This window comes from Anolis carolinensis, chromosome 5 (genome assembly GCF_035594765.1).
Source record: "Anolis carolinensis isolate JA03-04 chromosome 5, rAnoCar3.1.pri, whole genome shotgun sequence".
Taxonomy (NCBI): Eukaryota; Metazoa; Chordata; class Lepidosauria; order Squamata; family Dactyloidae; genus Anolis; species Anolis carolinensis.
In genome coordinates this window covers 203,094,434-203,106,579 of record NC_085845.1, presented here as the reverse complement: position 1 = coordinate 203,106,579, position 12,146 = coordinate 203,094,434, and the positions used below count along the sequence as shown (strand labels likewise).

General features: G+C 44.2%; 1 protein-coding gene across 1 annotated transcript in view; it reads left to right on the top strand.

Moving 5' to 3' along the window:
• kcp (kielin cysteine rich BMP regulator) overlaps positions 1-12,146 on the top strand; it is a 176,061-nt gene that overhangs the window by 116,346 nt on the left and 47,569 nt on the right. Inside the window, exons 30-36 of the mRNA XM_062982751.1 lie at positions 1,921-2,011; positions 5,869-5,951; positions 7,422-7,595; positions 8,285-8,464; positions 9,156-9,426; positions 9,618-9,703; positions 11,409-11,579. Of these exons, the coding sequence (XP_062838821.1) occupies positions 1,921-2,011; positions 5,869-5,951; positions 7,422-7,595; positions 8,285-8,464; positions 9,156-9,426; positions 9,618-9,703; positions 11,409-11,579 (1,056 nt within the window). The remainder of the gene's footprint in view (positions 1-1,920; positions 2,012-5,868; positions 5,952-7,421; positions 7,596-8,284; positions 8,465-9,155; positions 9,427-9,617; positions 9,704-11,408; positions 11,580-12,146) is intronic.

The window sequence follows — 12,146 nt, the reverse complement described above, 5'->3', positions numbered from 1 at the left end:
TGGCTCGACAGCAGTGTGTGCGAAAAAGACCTTGGAGTCCTCGTGGGGAAGAAGAGAAGAAGGCTGAGAGGAGACATGATAGCCATGTACAAATATGTGAAGGGAAGTCATAGGGAATAGGGAGCAAGCTTGTTTTCTGCTGCCCTGCAGACTAGGACACGGAACAATGGCTTCAAACTACAGGAAAGGAGATTCCACCTGAACATCAGGAAGAACTTCCCCACTGTGAGAGCTGTTCGACAGTGGAACTCTCTCCCCGGGGCCGTGGTGGAGGCTCCTTCCTTGGAGGCTTTGAAGCAGAGGCTGGATGGCCATCTGTCGGGGGTGCTTTGAATGCGATTTCCTGCTTCTTGGCAGGGGGTTGGACTAGATGGCCCATGTGGTCTCTTCCAACTCTACTATTCTATGATTCTATGATTCTAATTAGAGAATGGGCCAGCAATGGTTCGAATTACATTGCTGGTTGCGCTGTGAGACAATGTCTCAGAATGCGTATCAAAAAGCGAGAACAATCCGAAATAAATCCGATATACGATTCGAAACATTTTTTTGGGCATGTCTACTGGATAACAGATGAAAGCAGAATAGATTGTAGCTATAACTTCCTCAATCTAGGCATCTTATTGATGCAGCTGGGAATGGCATTGGCCTTTTTAGCTGCCGTATCACACTGTTGGCTCCATATTAAGCTTGTGGTCCCCTAAGGCTCCTAGATCCTTTTCACATGGCCTGTTTTCAGACTGGTGATTATTGTTCTCCAAGGACTTGATGTGGCAGAGAATGGAATCCCTCTTTGAATCCCACCGCTGCCACCAATTTATGTCAGGAGCTGAGGTGTTGAGATGCTGAGGTGACAGGGAATGGAATCCTTTTAGAATCCCTCAGCTTTGCCACCAATATTGTACAGAGGTGAGGTGTCTGACAGGAATGTGAGGCCGGGATGGAACCCTTTTGATCCCACACACGCACACACACAGATACCACCACTTAATAAAGATGTTTTATAAGAGATGATGTTAATTAATTATTTGTTTGATTATCTTCTTCTTCGCTGCCACCAATGGAGACGTCAGGCAGATGGTACTGGTTCTTATAAGCTTTCTCTATTTGTTCCACTTCAGGTGTTGATGTTACTTAACTTAATATGAGAGTATGACAGAGGCTTGATTTGAATAAAATCAAAACAAGTTTATTGCAGGTACAGAGCTTGATGGTTTCATATAACTTGCTAAAGGCACTTCGCTTAATGGTTACAAATGGTTATAAGGTGGTTAAACTTTCAAAAATACTTCTTTCTCTGGATTACACTAAACCCTGATCCTACTGGATCCCCTGGGATTAATGTTCTCTAATCCACAGACTCTACAACTGACCCTAGACAAATCACCTAACTTGCCTAGTCTGGTCTAACCTAAATCTGACTCAAATCTTTCTATTTAAGCCAGTCTGATTCTCCACACAAGAATCAGATCCACCACTGTGACTGGAAAATCACAGACTCCTAAAATAAATCCTTTTATTTTAGGCCTGACTCAAATTCTTCTGAGTCACCCCTGATTCTCTACCTGAGAATCAGTTCCTTCACTGTGGATGGAAATCACAGACTGCTGGGTTTTCAAACATTCCCCTTTTCCTTTCCAAGAGGCGGTTGGCTCCGCCCCTGTTGCTATGGTAACCTGTTCTAGCATTCTAAGATGGCTACCTTCCCCCATACATATGGTCAACTGAAATACTCACCATTTTAAACTTAGCCAAACCTGACTGTTTAAACAAAATTAAATACACATTTCATCTATATACAGAATATAATTATACACTTCTTCACACTCCATATTAAGCTTGTGGTCCCCTAAGGCTCCTAGGTCCCTTTCACATGGCCTGTTTTCAGACTGGTGATGATTGTTCTCCCCTTCCGTGCAGGCTGGCTCCGTTCAGTGCCTGAGGAAGCTCTGCCCTCCCGCCCCCTGTGCCCACCCTGTGCAGGGTCCATGCGCCTGCCCTCTCTGCCAAGGTGAGTCCGCCCAGGACAGAACTGTTAATCTGGGATTTGTGTATTGATCGTTGTAAAGAAGTGTGTTTTTATTTTGATTTATAGAAGTCATGTTTAATTTCATTTTGAAAGTCAGGTTTAACTATGTTTATAAGGTTAAGTATTAGTTGCTATTTCCTGGGGGATGGTAACCAGCTCAGCATTCTGAGGCAGGTTGCCATAGCAACGGGGGCGGAGCCAACCGGCGTTTGAAGGAAAAAGGAGGGAATGTTTTACAAACAGGTCAGTCTGTAATGGTGGAATTACAGTGAAGACTGATTCTCAAGTGGAGGATCAGGGTGGCTCAAATGAGGGAATTTGAGTCAATTCTAAAATAAGGTGACTTATTTTAGGTAGTGTGTGTTTTTTAGTCACAGGGAAGACACTGGTTCCAAGTTAGGAAAAACCAGGGAAACTCAGGTCTCTAGTTGTGTCAAATTAAGCAAGTTGGGTGACTTGTTTATATTTATTGTAGAGTCTGAGTAGTAAGGGGAAGTAATCCCGGTTAGATCTAAAGTGATCAGGTTTAGACTGCTCAAGGGAAAGGAGCAAGTATTTTGAAAGTGTATTCCTCATAAGTTATATTTGCAACAGATTAAGAAAGTTTAACTCTGAGAAACAAATTGTAACCACTAAGCTCTGTACCTGAAATAAACTTGTTATCTTTCAACATCCAAGCCTCTGTCACACATATCCTAAACTTAAGTAACGCTACCATCTAAAGTGAATAAAAAGATTCCTCCTCTACCCCACATCTGTACAATAGTGTTTAAATGAAATTTGTGTCTTGCTTGTATTGCATACTGATTGCATCATCCAGAGTATAACATAGTCTGGAAAGAGTTAAATTACTAAGAAGCTGTGATGACCTTGATGTGTGGCTGGAACTGGGAAGTATCCAGACACAAGTGTGTATGCACTGCTGATTGCATCAGTTCTGTTCTGCTGTCTGCTGAGTTGTGTCAAGTCCTGTGTTCGTCTGCAAGTCTGTTTGTCTTGATTATTACTGCATATAGTAAAACTTTGTATATAGTTCTACTAACGTCTCTGGGTGTCTCTTCGTTCTGCGTTCCACTGACCCCATCCAACTGCTGTTGCGCTGCTATTACTCTGACAAGAACAACCCTATAAGGCGGGCACGGGCAAACTTTGGCCCTCCGGGTGTTTTGAACTTCAACTCCCACAATTCCTATCATCCAGTCAGGCCACAAGAATATGCACGTATGGATGATTTGGATTTGGTTCCACTGGAATGTAAGACACAGGGAAATCTTTCTGGGTGAAGGGATGAAGAAATGAAAATTGGGCTGGGGCCTTAGGGTAAAAGTAAACGTTTCCCCTGACGTTAAGTCCAGTCATATCTGACTCTGGGGGTCGGTGCTCATCTCCATTTCTAAGCCAAAGAGCCGGCGTTGTCCATAGACACCTCCAAGGTCATGTGGCCACTGGCATGACTGCGTGGAACGCCGTTACCTTCCTGCCGGAGCAGTACCTATTGATCTACTCACATTAGCATGTTTTCGAACTGCTAGGTTGGCAGAAGCTGGGGCTAACAGTGGGCGCTCACTCCGCTCCCCGGATTCGAACCTGAGACCTTTCAGTTTACAAGTTCAGCAGCTCAGTGCTTTAACATTCTGCACCACCGGGGGCTGTTATTATTATTATTTGATACACAACTGTTATTACTTGATACACAACAAGATTAGTACACAGCAAACAAGATCACTATGCTGGATTTTGAATTGGATCCCACGTCAGACACTTCCCAACTGTCTAGAACTATGTATCGGCAAATAATGCATGCAGGTCTGAGTTGGGTGGCCTTTTGCAGCTCATAGGGGGTGATTTTGTCAGCGCCAATTGTGTTTAAGTGCTGGCCGAGGTCTTTAGGCCCTGTACACAGTTCACCCACCACCACTGGGACCCCCTTGACTGACTTGTGCCAGAGTCTTTGCAGTTCGATCTTTAAATCCTCGTATCATGTCAGCTTTTTCAGTTGCTTCTCTTCAATCCTTCTGTCACCTGGGCTTGCAACATTGATGATCCATACTTTGTTTTTGTCTATGATTGTTAGGTCAGGAGTCTTATGCTCCAAAACTCTGTCAGTCTGAAGTCCCAGAGTAGTTTGACCTGTTCATTTTCTATAGCTTTTTGTTGTTGTTATAATCATAATAATAACTTTATTTTTGTATGCTGCCTCCATCTCCTCAATGGGGACTCAAGAGTGGCTCACATGGGGACAAGCCCAATACAAATCACATAACATCATAAAATCAAACAGTTAAAACAACAAGCATCACATTTAAAAACAAATTAAACAGGTCATAGTTTAAAAAACATAATTGAGAGCAGGAAATATAAACAATCATCCACAGCATTAAAAGGTCCAAAATGGACATAAATGGGCAAACAATCAAACTGATAAAAAGAGTTTCTATATCGAAATAGAACATACATCAAATAGATTGTTGTTGTTGTTGTTGTTGTTGTTGTTATGTTTCTTGATATCCCACTTTTTCTCTCCATACGGAGACTCAAACCAGCTCACAATGAAAAGCATGACAATACAACTTAAAATAATGCAAACATTTAAGCAGTATTAAACATAATTAATATTAAAATAATTCAAGTTAAAGGTCATCACCAGTCCTTTGAACTGTGCCATCTCCTTCTTGAATTGTGGCACCCAGAACTAGATACAGATGAAAGCAACTCTTTGGACCAGCTGAAGTTTCCGATCATCTTCAGAGGCAGTTCCATGTAGAGCACGTTACAGTCATCCAGACAGGATGCATGGACCACCATGGCAAGATCTAGCTTCTCAAGGAACAGGCACAAGTTGGCGCACAAGTTTTAATTGTGCAAAGGCCCTCCTGGCCACCATAGATACTGGGCCTCCAGGTTCAGTCCTGATTTCAGGAGGACCCCCAAACTGCGGACCTGCATTTTCAGGGAGAGTGTGTGTCAATGATGATGGATGTAAGGAGGATATATTGAGACACTTACAGCCTTCCGTCTCAATTCTCCCCTCCATTCGGCAACTCAGTATCTGCCTAGTAGCACGAACAAATAAGACTGCATAGCTGTCTGCTGAACCCAGCGGTAATTAGTCTTTATTTACAGGTATATACACAAATAGCAGCCGGAACTGCTCGGACACATGTTGCTCTAACAGCAAGATTAATGGCGACTACAAGAACTCTTATCAGTAAAGAATAGTGCCTCCCAAATGCCATTGTCTATGACACATTTCCTTCTACGTAGGCAAAAGCAGAAGTCACATTCCTTTTCCCTCTAGGCAGTAAATCATTGCTCTATGCGATTAACTACTTCTGTACTGGATCGCTTACCGAAGCAAACACACACTTTCATTGAAACAATGAGTTAAACATTTCACTATATTAACCATTTCCTTGACAGTGTGACCCTCCAGAGTTTGTTTTTATTCAATCAAACCCTGAAGGCATGAGATCATTGCAACAAGTTTAATTGATCAAGTCACCTTGCTGGGTGTGAACTGCCACACACATGACTGAGAGCAGCTTGGTTTTATAGTCCAGCTCCTCCTCTCTTTCTTTCTCTCTCCAACCCTCTGTCACCTTGGGTGGTATTTTTCATTGATATCTTAGCTTTAGTCACCTTTTGCCTTGGTGGTTTTTCACTCTAGTGTCCCTTCAGTACAGCATTGGATTCAGTGTTGTAACATGGCAGCTTGTATGTTGATGCCATCTTGGGACCAAGGTTGGGAGAGGTTGACATGCATTTCCTATTAACTCTAAACATCCAAGAATGATTCGTTTTCCTTCAATTCTGACAGTACTGTTTACCTTTTCCCCCAGGGTGCAGTTTCCAGGGGAACAAATATGGAGACGGAGAGGCCTTTGCTTCACCCAACAAGCCCTGCGAGGAATGCCGTTGCCTGGTGAGCTCCTGGAGCAGAGCATTTTGGGTGGCAGGGGAAACCAGGGATATTTTCCTCCTCTGTCATAAATACTTTTCAAACTTTAAAAAGCATTAAAAAGTTTATCTTAGTCTGTTCACAATGAGACAGAGTATTAGGCACTTTACAGAGAAAGATATTGGTGTGAGGGTTAAATTGAGACTTATTCAGCTCTCTGTCTCAATCTCCCCTCCGGGAGACATACACACATAGCTGTCTGCCGAGTAATTTACAGCTATTTACAGAAGCACAGCGGGAAGAACATTATCAGTTAACTTGTCACCGCCCACATTCCTTTCCAGTGACTGATGTCCGGCTATGTAACGGAAGCTACACAATGTCGCTCTAGCAGTAAATCTTACTCTATGCGTTTAACCATTTCTCTACTGGAATGCTTACCAAAACATTGCACACACTTGCTTTAAACAACGAGTGAACATTTCACACTACACAAACCATAACTCTGACAAAAGAAGGTAGACACACAAACTCTATAGCACTGAGTACACAGACAAAGGGGAATTACATTTTATTTCAGCATTCACACACATGTAAACATCCACTCCTCATCAGACATACATTACCATCTCTTCTTCCTTCTCCTGGAAAAGAGACCCTGAAGGAGGCCAGTCTGCATTCCCAGCAAATCTGCCTTTCTGTGAATACAGCGTCTTCTTCCATCCCTTGGAGAAGATAGCAGGTGGACCAGACCCCTCCAGTCTGCCACAATTTTGGAATAGGAAAGTTTCTCTTATATAGCAATATTTCCTACTGATGTTGTTCTGAAAATTGTAAATGAATGACAGGCAGCTAAAACATACTGATTCCATCAGTTCCGGACAGATGTTGGTTTTTCTTCCTAACTGATTATTGGTTTTCTTTCTTAAGGAGCCTTGTTTAACTTCCTTAACTGATATTAATTTTCATTCTTAATGTAAGGAGCCACTGTGTTAAAAGAGCCATTGTCTCTGGTAATGTAAACATGTTGTTTTCCACCACCAAGTCAATAATTTGTCTCTGGTCGTATCAGCAGTTTTCATCAGCAACTTTTAATTACAGTTTGTTTGTTTATTTTTTTATTTATTTATTTACAGTATTAGGTCAACAGCAAGCTAGGCTATTAATGGTCGGGAGCTCACTCCGACCTGGGCTGGTTTCGAACTCATGACCTCTCAGTCAGTAGTGATTTATTGCAGCTGGCTACTAACTAGGTGAACCACAGCTTGGCCCCAGTTCAGCAATTCATCTCCTTTTCATAGTTTTCCAGGTCTCATTCCTTAGGATGGCATCTTTAGGCTATATAGGCCTCAACCATACAATCTCATTCAATCCACGTATCATATTGATCACACCTCCATATGTCTCTGGGATGCTTCTGGAGTGAGGCTGAGAGTGTGTCACCCCCTATAAAGCCCTCCACTAACTGGGCTTCTTTCTCCCTTTGCTCCTCAGAGAGGGGAGGTCTCCTGTGCCCCCCGCTTTTGCTCAACACCCCTCTGCCCTCACCCCTCGAAAGACCCCTGCGGATGCCCTGTCTGCAACGCCTGCAGCTTCCATGGGAGAGATTGTGACAATGGTGAGCTCTTTCTGGACCCCCGGGACCCCTGCGGACAGTGCAAGTGTTCGGTACGCATGTCGTGAATACCTTTTGAACCTTAAAAATGTTCCTTAATCTGTTTTCAGTGGGACAGAGTACATCAGGCCCTTTCAGAGAAAGAACTAGACACACAGACTCTGGTACTGGGTTTAAACATAGCTATATTAGTTATACAGACAAAGGGGAAATGTCACATATACTCAACATTCACTCACATACAAGGGTTGAATGAAAAGTAATGCCTCCGCCTTCGTTACTTGGGTTTGGATGGGAATATTTTAATCAATCAAACACAGAATCTGCGTTTGATTTATTAAAATATTCCCATCTAAACCCAAGTAACGAAGGTGGAGGCATTACTTTTCATTCAACCCTCGTAATAGAGACAATCCTGCATAGTGGGTTGAGTTCTGGGTTTTGTAGTTCTGGCCATATCCAGTTCTTCCTGTTGTCTACCATAAGGGTTGTGGAACCTTGAAATATGCTTCATAAACACACGGTATCTAAGGATGCTTCTATACTGTAGAATGAATGCAATTTAACACCACTTTAATTACGATGCCTCAATGCTATGAAACTATGGGAGATGTGGTTTTGCAAGGTCTTGAGCCTTCTTTGCCAGACTACAACTGCCAGGATTGCATAGTGCTGAGCCACAGCAGTTCAAATACTAGGAAACCGCATGTGTTTGACAGCGCAGATGCCCTTCTCCTTGCAGGGTGGCACCGTGACCTGTGTTCCCGCTCCATGCCCACCCATATCCTGCCAGAACCCCATCACTCTGCCAGGACAATGCTGCCCAAAATGCACAGGTGCCTGCCGCTACCATGGGCAGCTCTATAAGAGTGGAGAGGCCTTCGTTTCTCCGGAGGAGGCCTGCCACACCTGTACCTGCCAGGTAAGTGGAAATTGACATCACGGGACAGGATACAGAAGTGACCCTTGGCATGCTAACAGAGGCTCTGTCAGTTGTTGATTGACACCGATTTCCTTCCCCGCCTCAGTCTCCTCTCCTCCGATGATCCTGGCCTGTCTGGTTGGAATGCACAGAGAAACTTCACTCTAGACGCCTTCGGTTCAGCTATCAAAAGCGGCTCAAATTTTATTGCCGTATTTACAACTATTAACACAGCAGATCGGACAGTAACCAGACTCAGTCCGATTCCTTTGAGCATGCAGTCAGGAGTGGACATGCCATCCTTATCTCAAAAGATTCTGTCCGGCTAGAAACAGAACTTCCCAAAGTTTCACTCTAGCATTTCATTCCCACTCTATGCATTTAACCTCTTTACTTCTAGATCACACACAGCCTTAAACTACCAAGCACTATTTCACACTATATCAAAACATTAACTGACAGGCTCTGCCTCCTGGGCTATAGCCAGTGTGGCTACCAGGTGCTGCACACAATACATTAATTATCAGTTGTTTTGATGCTCAGTTTTAACCATTCACACTCTGCATGTTGGCCTCTAGGAATCTAGGTCCTCCAGGGCATGGAGCCACAACATTTAAAAGGGGGTCAAACTGCATTCATTCCACTGTATGTAGATACACCCCTCCTCTCCTTTTCTTTTCTTCCAATCCAGGCCGAAGTGGTGACGTGCCAGCCCAAGCCTTGCCCCCAAAAGTGCACGCATCCCGAGGCCCCAAAGGCTCCCTCCTGCTGTCCGTCTTGCGACGGCTGCCTCTACAAGGAGCACAGCTATGCCAATGGGCAGACCTTCACCCCACCTTCAGACCCCTGCAAACGCTGCAGCTGCCTCCACGGCAACGTGCTCTGTGCCCCGGTGGTGTGTCCCCAGGTGCCGTGTGCCAATCCCAGGCACGAACCTGGCCAGTGCTGCCCACAGTGCCCAGGTAAGAAGCCCACCAGGCAACATTTGGGAGAATGTAGTCCTTCAGATAACCGGGATCTGTGACGTTTTCTGGTTTATGGGAAGCTGGGTGGGATCCCAGAGGGGAACCTTCCACTTGAGGGTCTTGGAGACTGTCTCCAGTTGGAAAAAGACCGTGAGACCCATCTCTCCATCCCATTGCCCCCTTGACAGCCATTTGCCAGCATGCAGGTCGGGAGTATGCAGAAGGCAAGCAGTGGGTCTCCTCCTTGGACCCTTGTCAGCGGTGCTCCTGTACGGTAAGACACCCACCCACCATTTTGTTCCCTTGCACTCATTGCCTTTTCATTACAACCAGTGGACCACAAAGAACATCGGTGCAACCCAATGGGTCAGCATGGGAACACAAAACTGCAGTAAACAGAAAACCCTATAGATATAGAAATGAAGCACTTCCAGCAAATGGTAACATAGAATCATGCTGCTGAACCTAGAAAAGGACACTTCCCAAGTATCCCTAGGTTCTCCAGTGCAACTCAATAGCAAATTTCCAGTGGAAGCATGCCATAGATTTGGGTTGAAGGACCTAGAAAATGCCGAGAGTACATTTTTTTGGATACGGGTAAATAAAATAATAGTTACCGTGTCCATACGTTTGGGGGTTATACTCTACTTACACACACAGCTGTTTGCATGTAAATGGCTGAATAGGATAGGAGATAGATGGGTGGGTAGGTGGGTGGGTGGGTAGAGAAATGTCAGTGTGAGAGTTACATTGAGACTCATTCACCTCTCTGTCTCAATTCCTCTCTGTCGGCAATCTAGCAATCTGCTTAGTCGACAAACATAAATACACACTCAGCTTCAGCCGAACCCGGTTCTTAACTTTTATTGAAGTAATTACATTTATATACACAGCACAGCCGGAGAAGACCATCTACATGTCCAGCTCGATTGATGGCAACAACCGAAAAGTGTTATCTATAAACTTATCAATGCCCACATTCCACAACAGTGACTTATATCCGGCAATGTTTGTGGAAACTACACAGTGTCACTCTAGCCATTAATCTTTCTCTATGCATTTAACCATTGCTCTACTGGAATGTTGCAAACACTAGCTTTAAACCATAAGTGAAAATTTCACACTACACAAACCATACCTCCAACAAGAGAGGCAAAGACAGATAAAGATGTGGATGGAGATCCGGGAGGGGAGAGAATGAGAGAAACGGCTCAATTATTATATTGTTAGGTATTATTATATTTATTCTTGCCCTCTTGATCAAGACCCAAATTGATAAATTGGTGGGTAGACTATGTATGGATAGATGAAAAGAAGGATGACTAGGATAGGATACTTTGAGGGCATCTTGTCCAGCTTCCCATTGAGTAAGAGAGAGAAACATGGTGCATAGATGGAGGATAGATAGTAGATAGATAGATAGATAGATAGATAGATAGATAGATAGATAGATAGATAGATATGCTGATGCACAAGGCAGGGGTTACGCTCAATTAACCTCCGCAACACCCTGACTCATTGGTGAGTTTGGTCCTCTCACCTTCTTCTTCTCTCCAGTCAGACTGCTTAAGCTTCCAGCTAAAGCAGCACCGACAAACCAACACCACAGTTGTAATTCTGCTGATCCCAGCGGTTCAAAGGCTTTATTATATACATCTATATACAGTTACAAAGTCCATCACTCATAGGACTCACGCTTTCCCTAGCAAGGGTAAAGCATGCCTTCTCTCTTTGCCAGATGACAAATGTCCTGTCCGGCAGCTCCTGAGTCCAGAAGTCTTGACCTATAGGCTCTGCAGGCTATCAATCAAGCTGGCTTGTGATGAACCCATGTGCTGCTGGAACACAGAAGTACAATCCAGACAGCAAAACTATTGATCTAACATTTCACACTAACAACAAATAACACTAACAAGATAGCCAGGTGGAAAGGATAGATACAGGCTGCTACCACTGCCTTGTTTGCCTTTTCTTTTCAGGCTGGGGAGACCTCTTGCGAATCGGTGCCTTGCAAAGAGACGCTCTGCTCGCACCCGGTTCCCGACCCTGGCCAGTGCTGCCCTCGCTGCCACGGCTGCCTCTTCGAAGGAGAGCGCTATGCAAACGGGGAGGCCTTTAAGCCCGAGTCCTGCCTCCAGTGCACCTGCCAGGTGAGCTCCAACCTGCCCACCTTCCTGTCTCTCTCTAATGCTGCCCTCCAGGAGAGATCACAGAAGCATCGAGTTGGGAAAGACCTCAAGGGTCTTCCAGCCCAACCGCCTTCTACCAGGCAGGAAGACCGCATCAAGGCCTTCCTGACAGATAGGTATCCAGCCTCTGTTTAAAAGCCTCCAAAGAAGGAGAAGGTCACAAGATGCTGGTACGTGACGTGATGTATAGTTTCCAAATCATGACCTCCCTGAACTGCTGTAATCTGGATAGCAAGGGTCCCAGAAGCAAGCGAAATACAGCAGAGTCCTTTCATAGCAAAACATGTGCTTCAACCCGTCTATCAGTAGAGTCCAACTGCCAGCATTTGACGTTATCTACACAGTGTTATAGGTTTTCATCCAAAATATCTGGAGGCTTTAATCTTCACAGTTGCAATATATACAAATATACGAGGGCTATCCAGAAAGTAGATTACGTTTTGGAATTAAAAATGAACAAAGAATAGGAGAAAACATTTACCATATGCAGTTGAAAGCCACACCCAAATACCACTTCTCAACATAGTC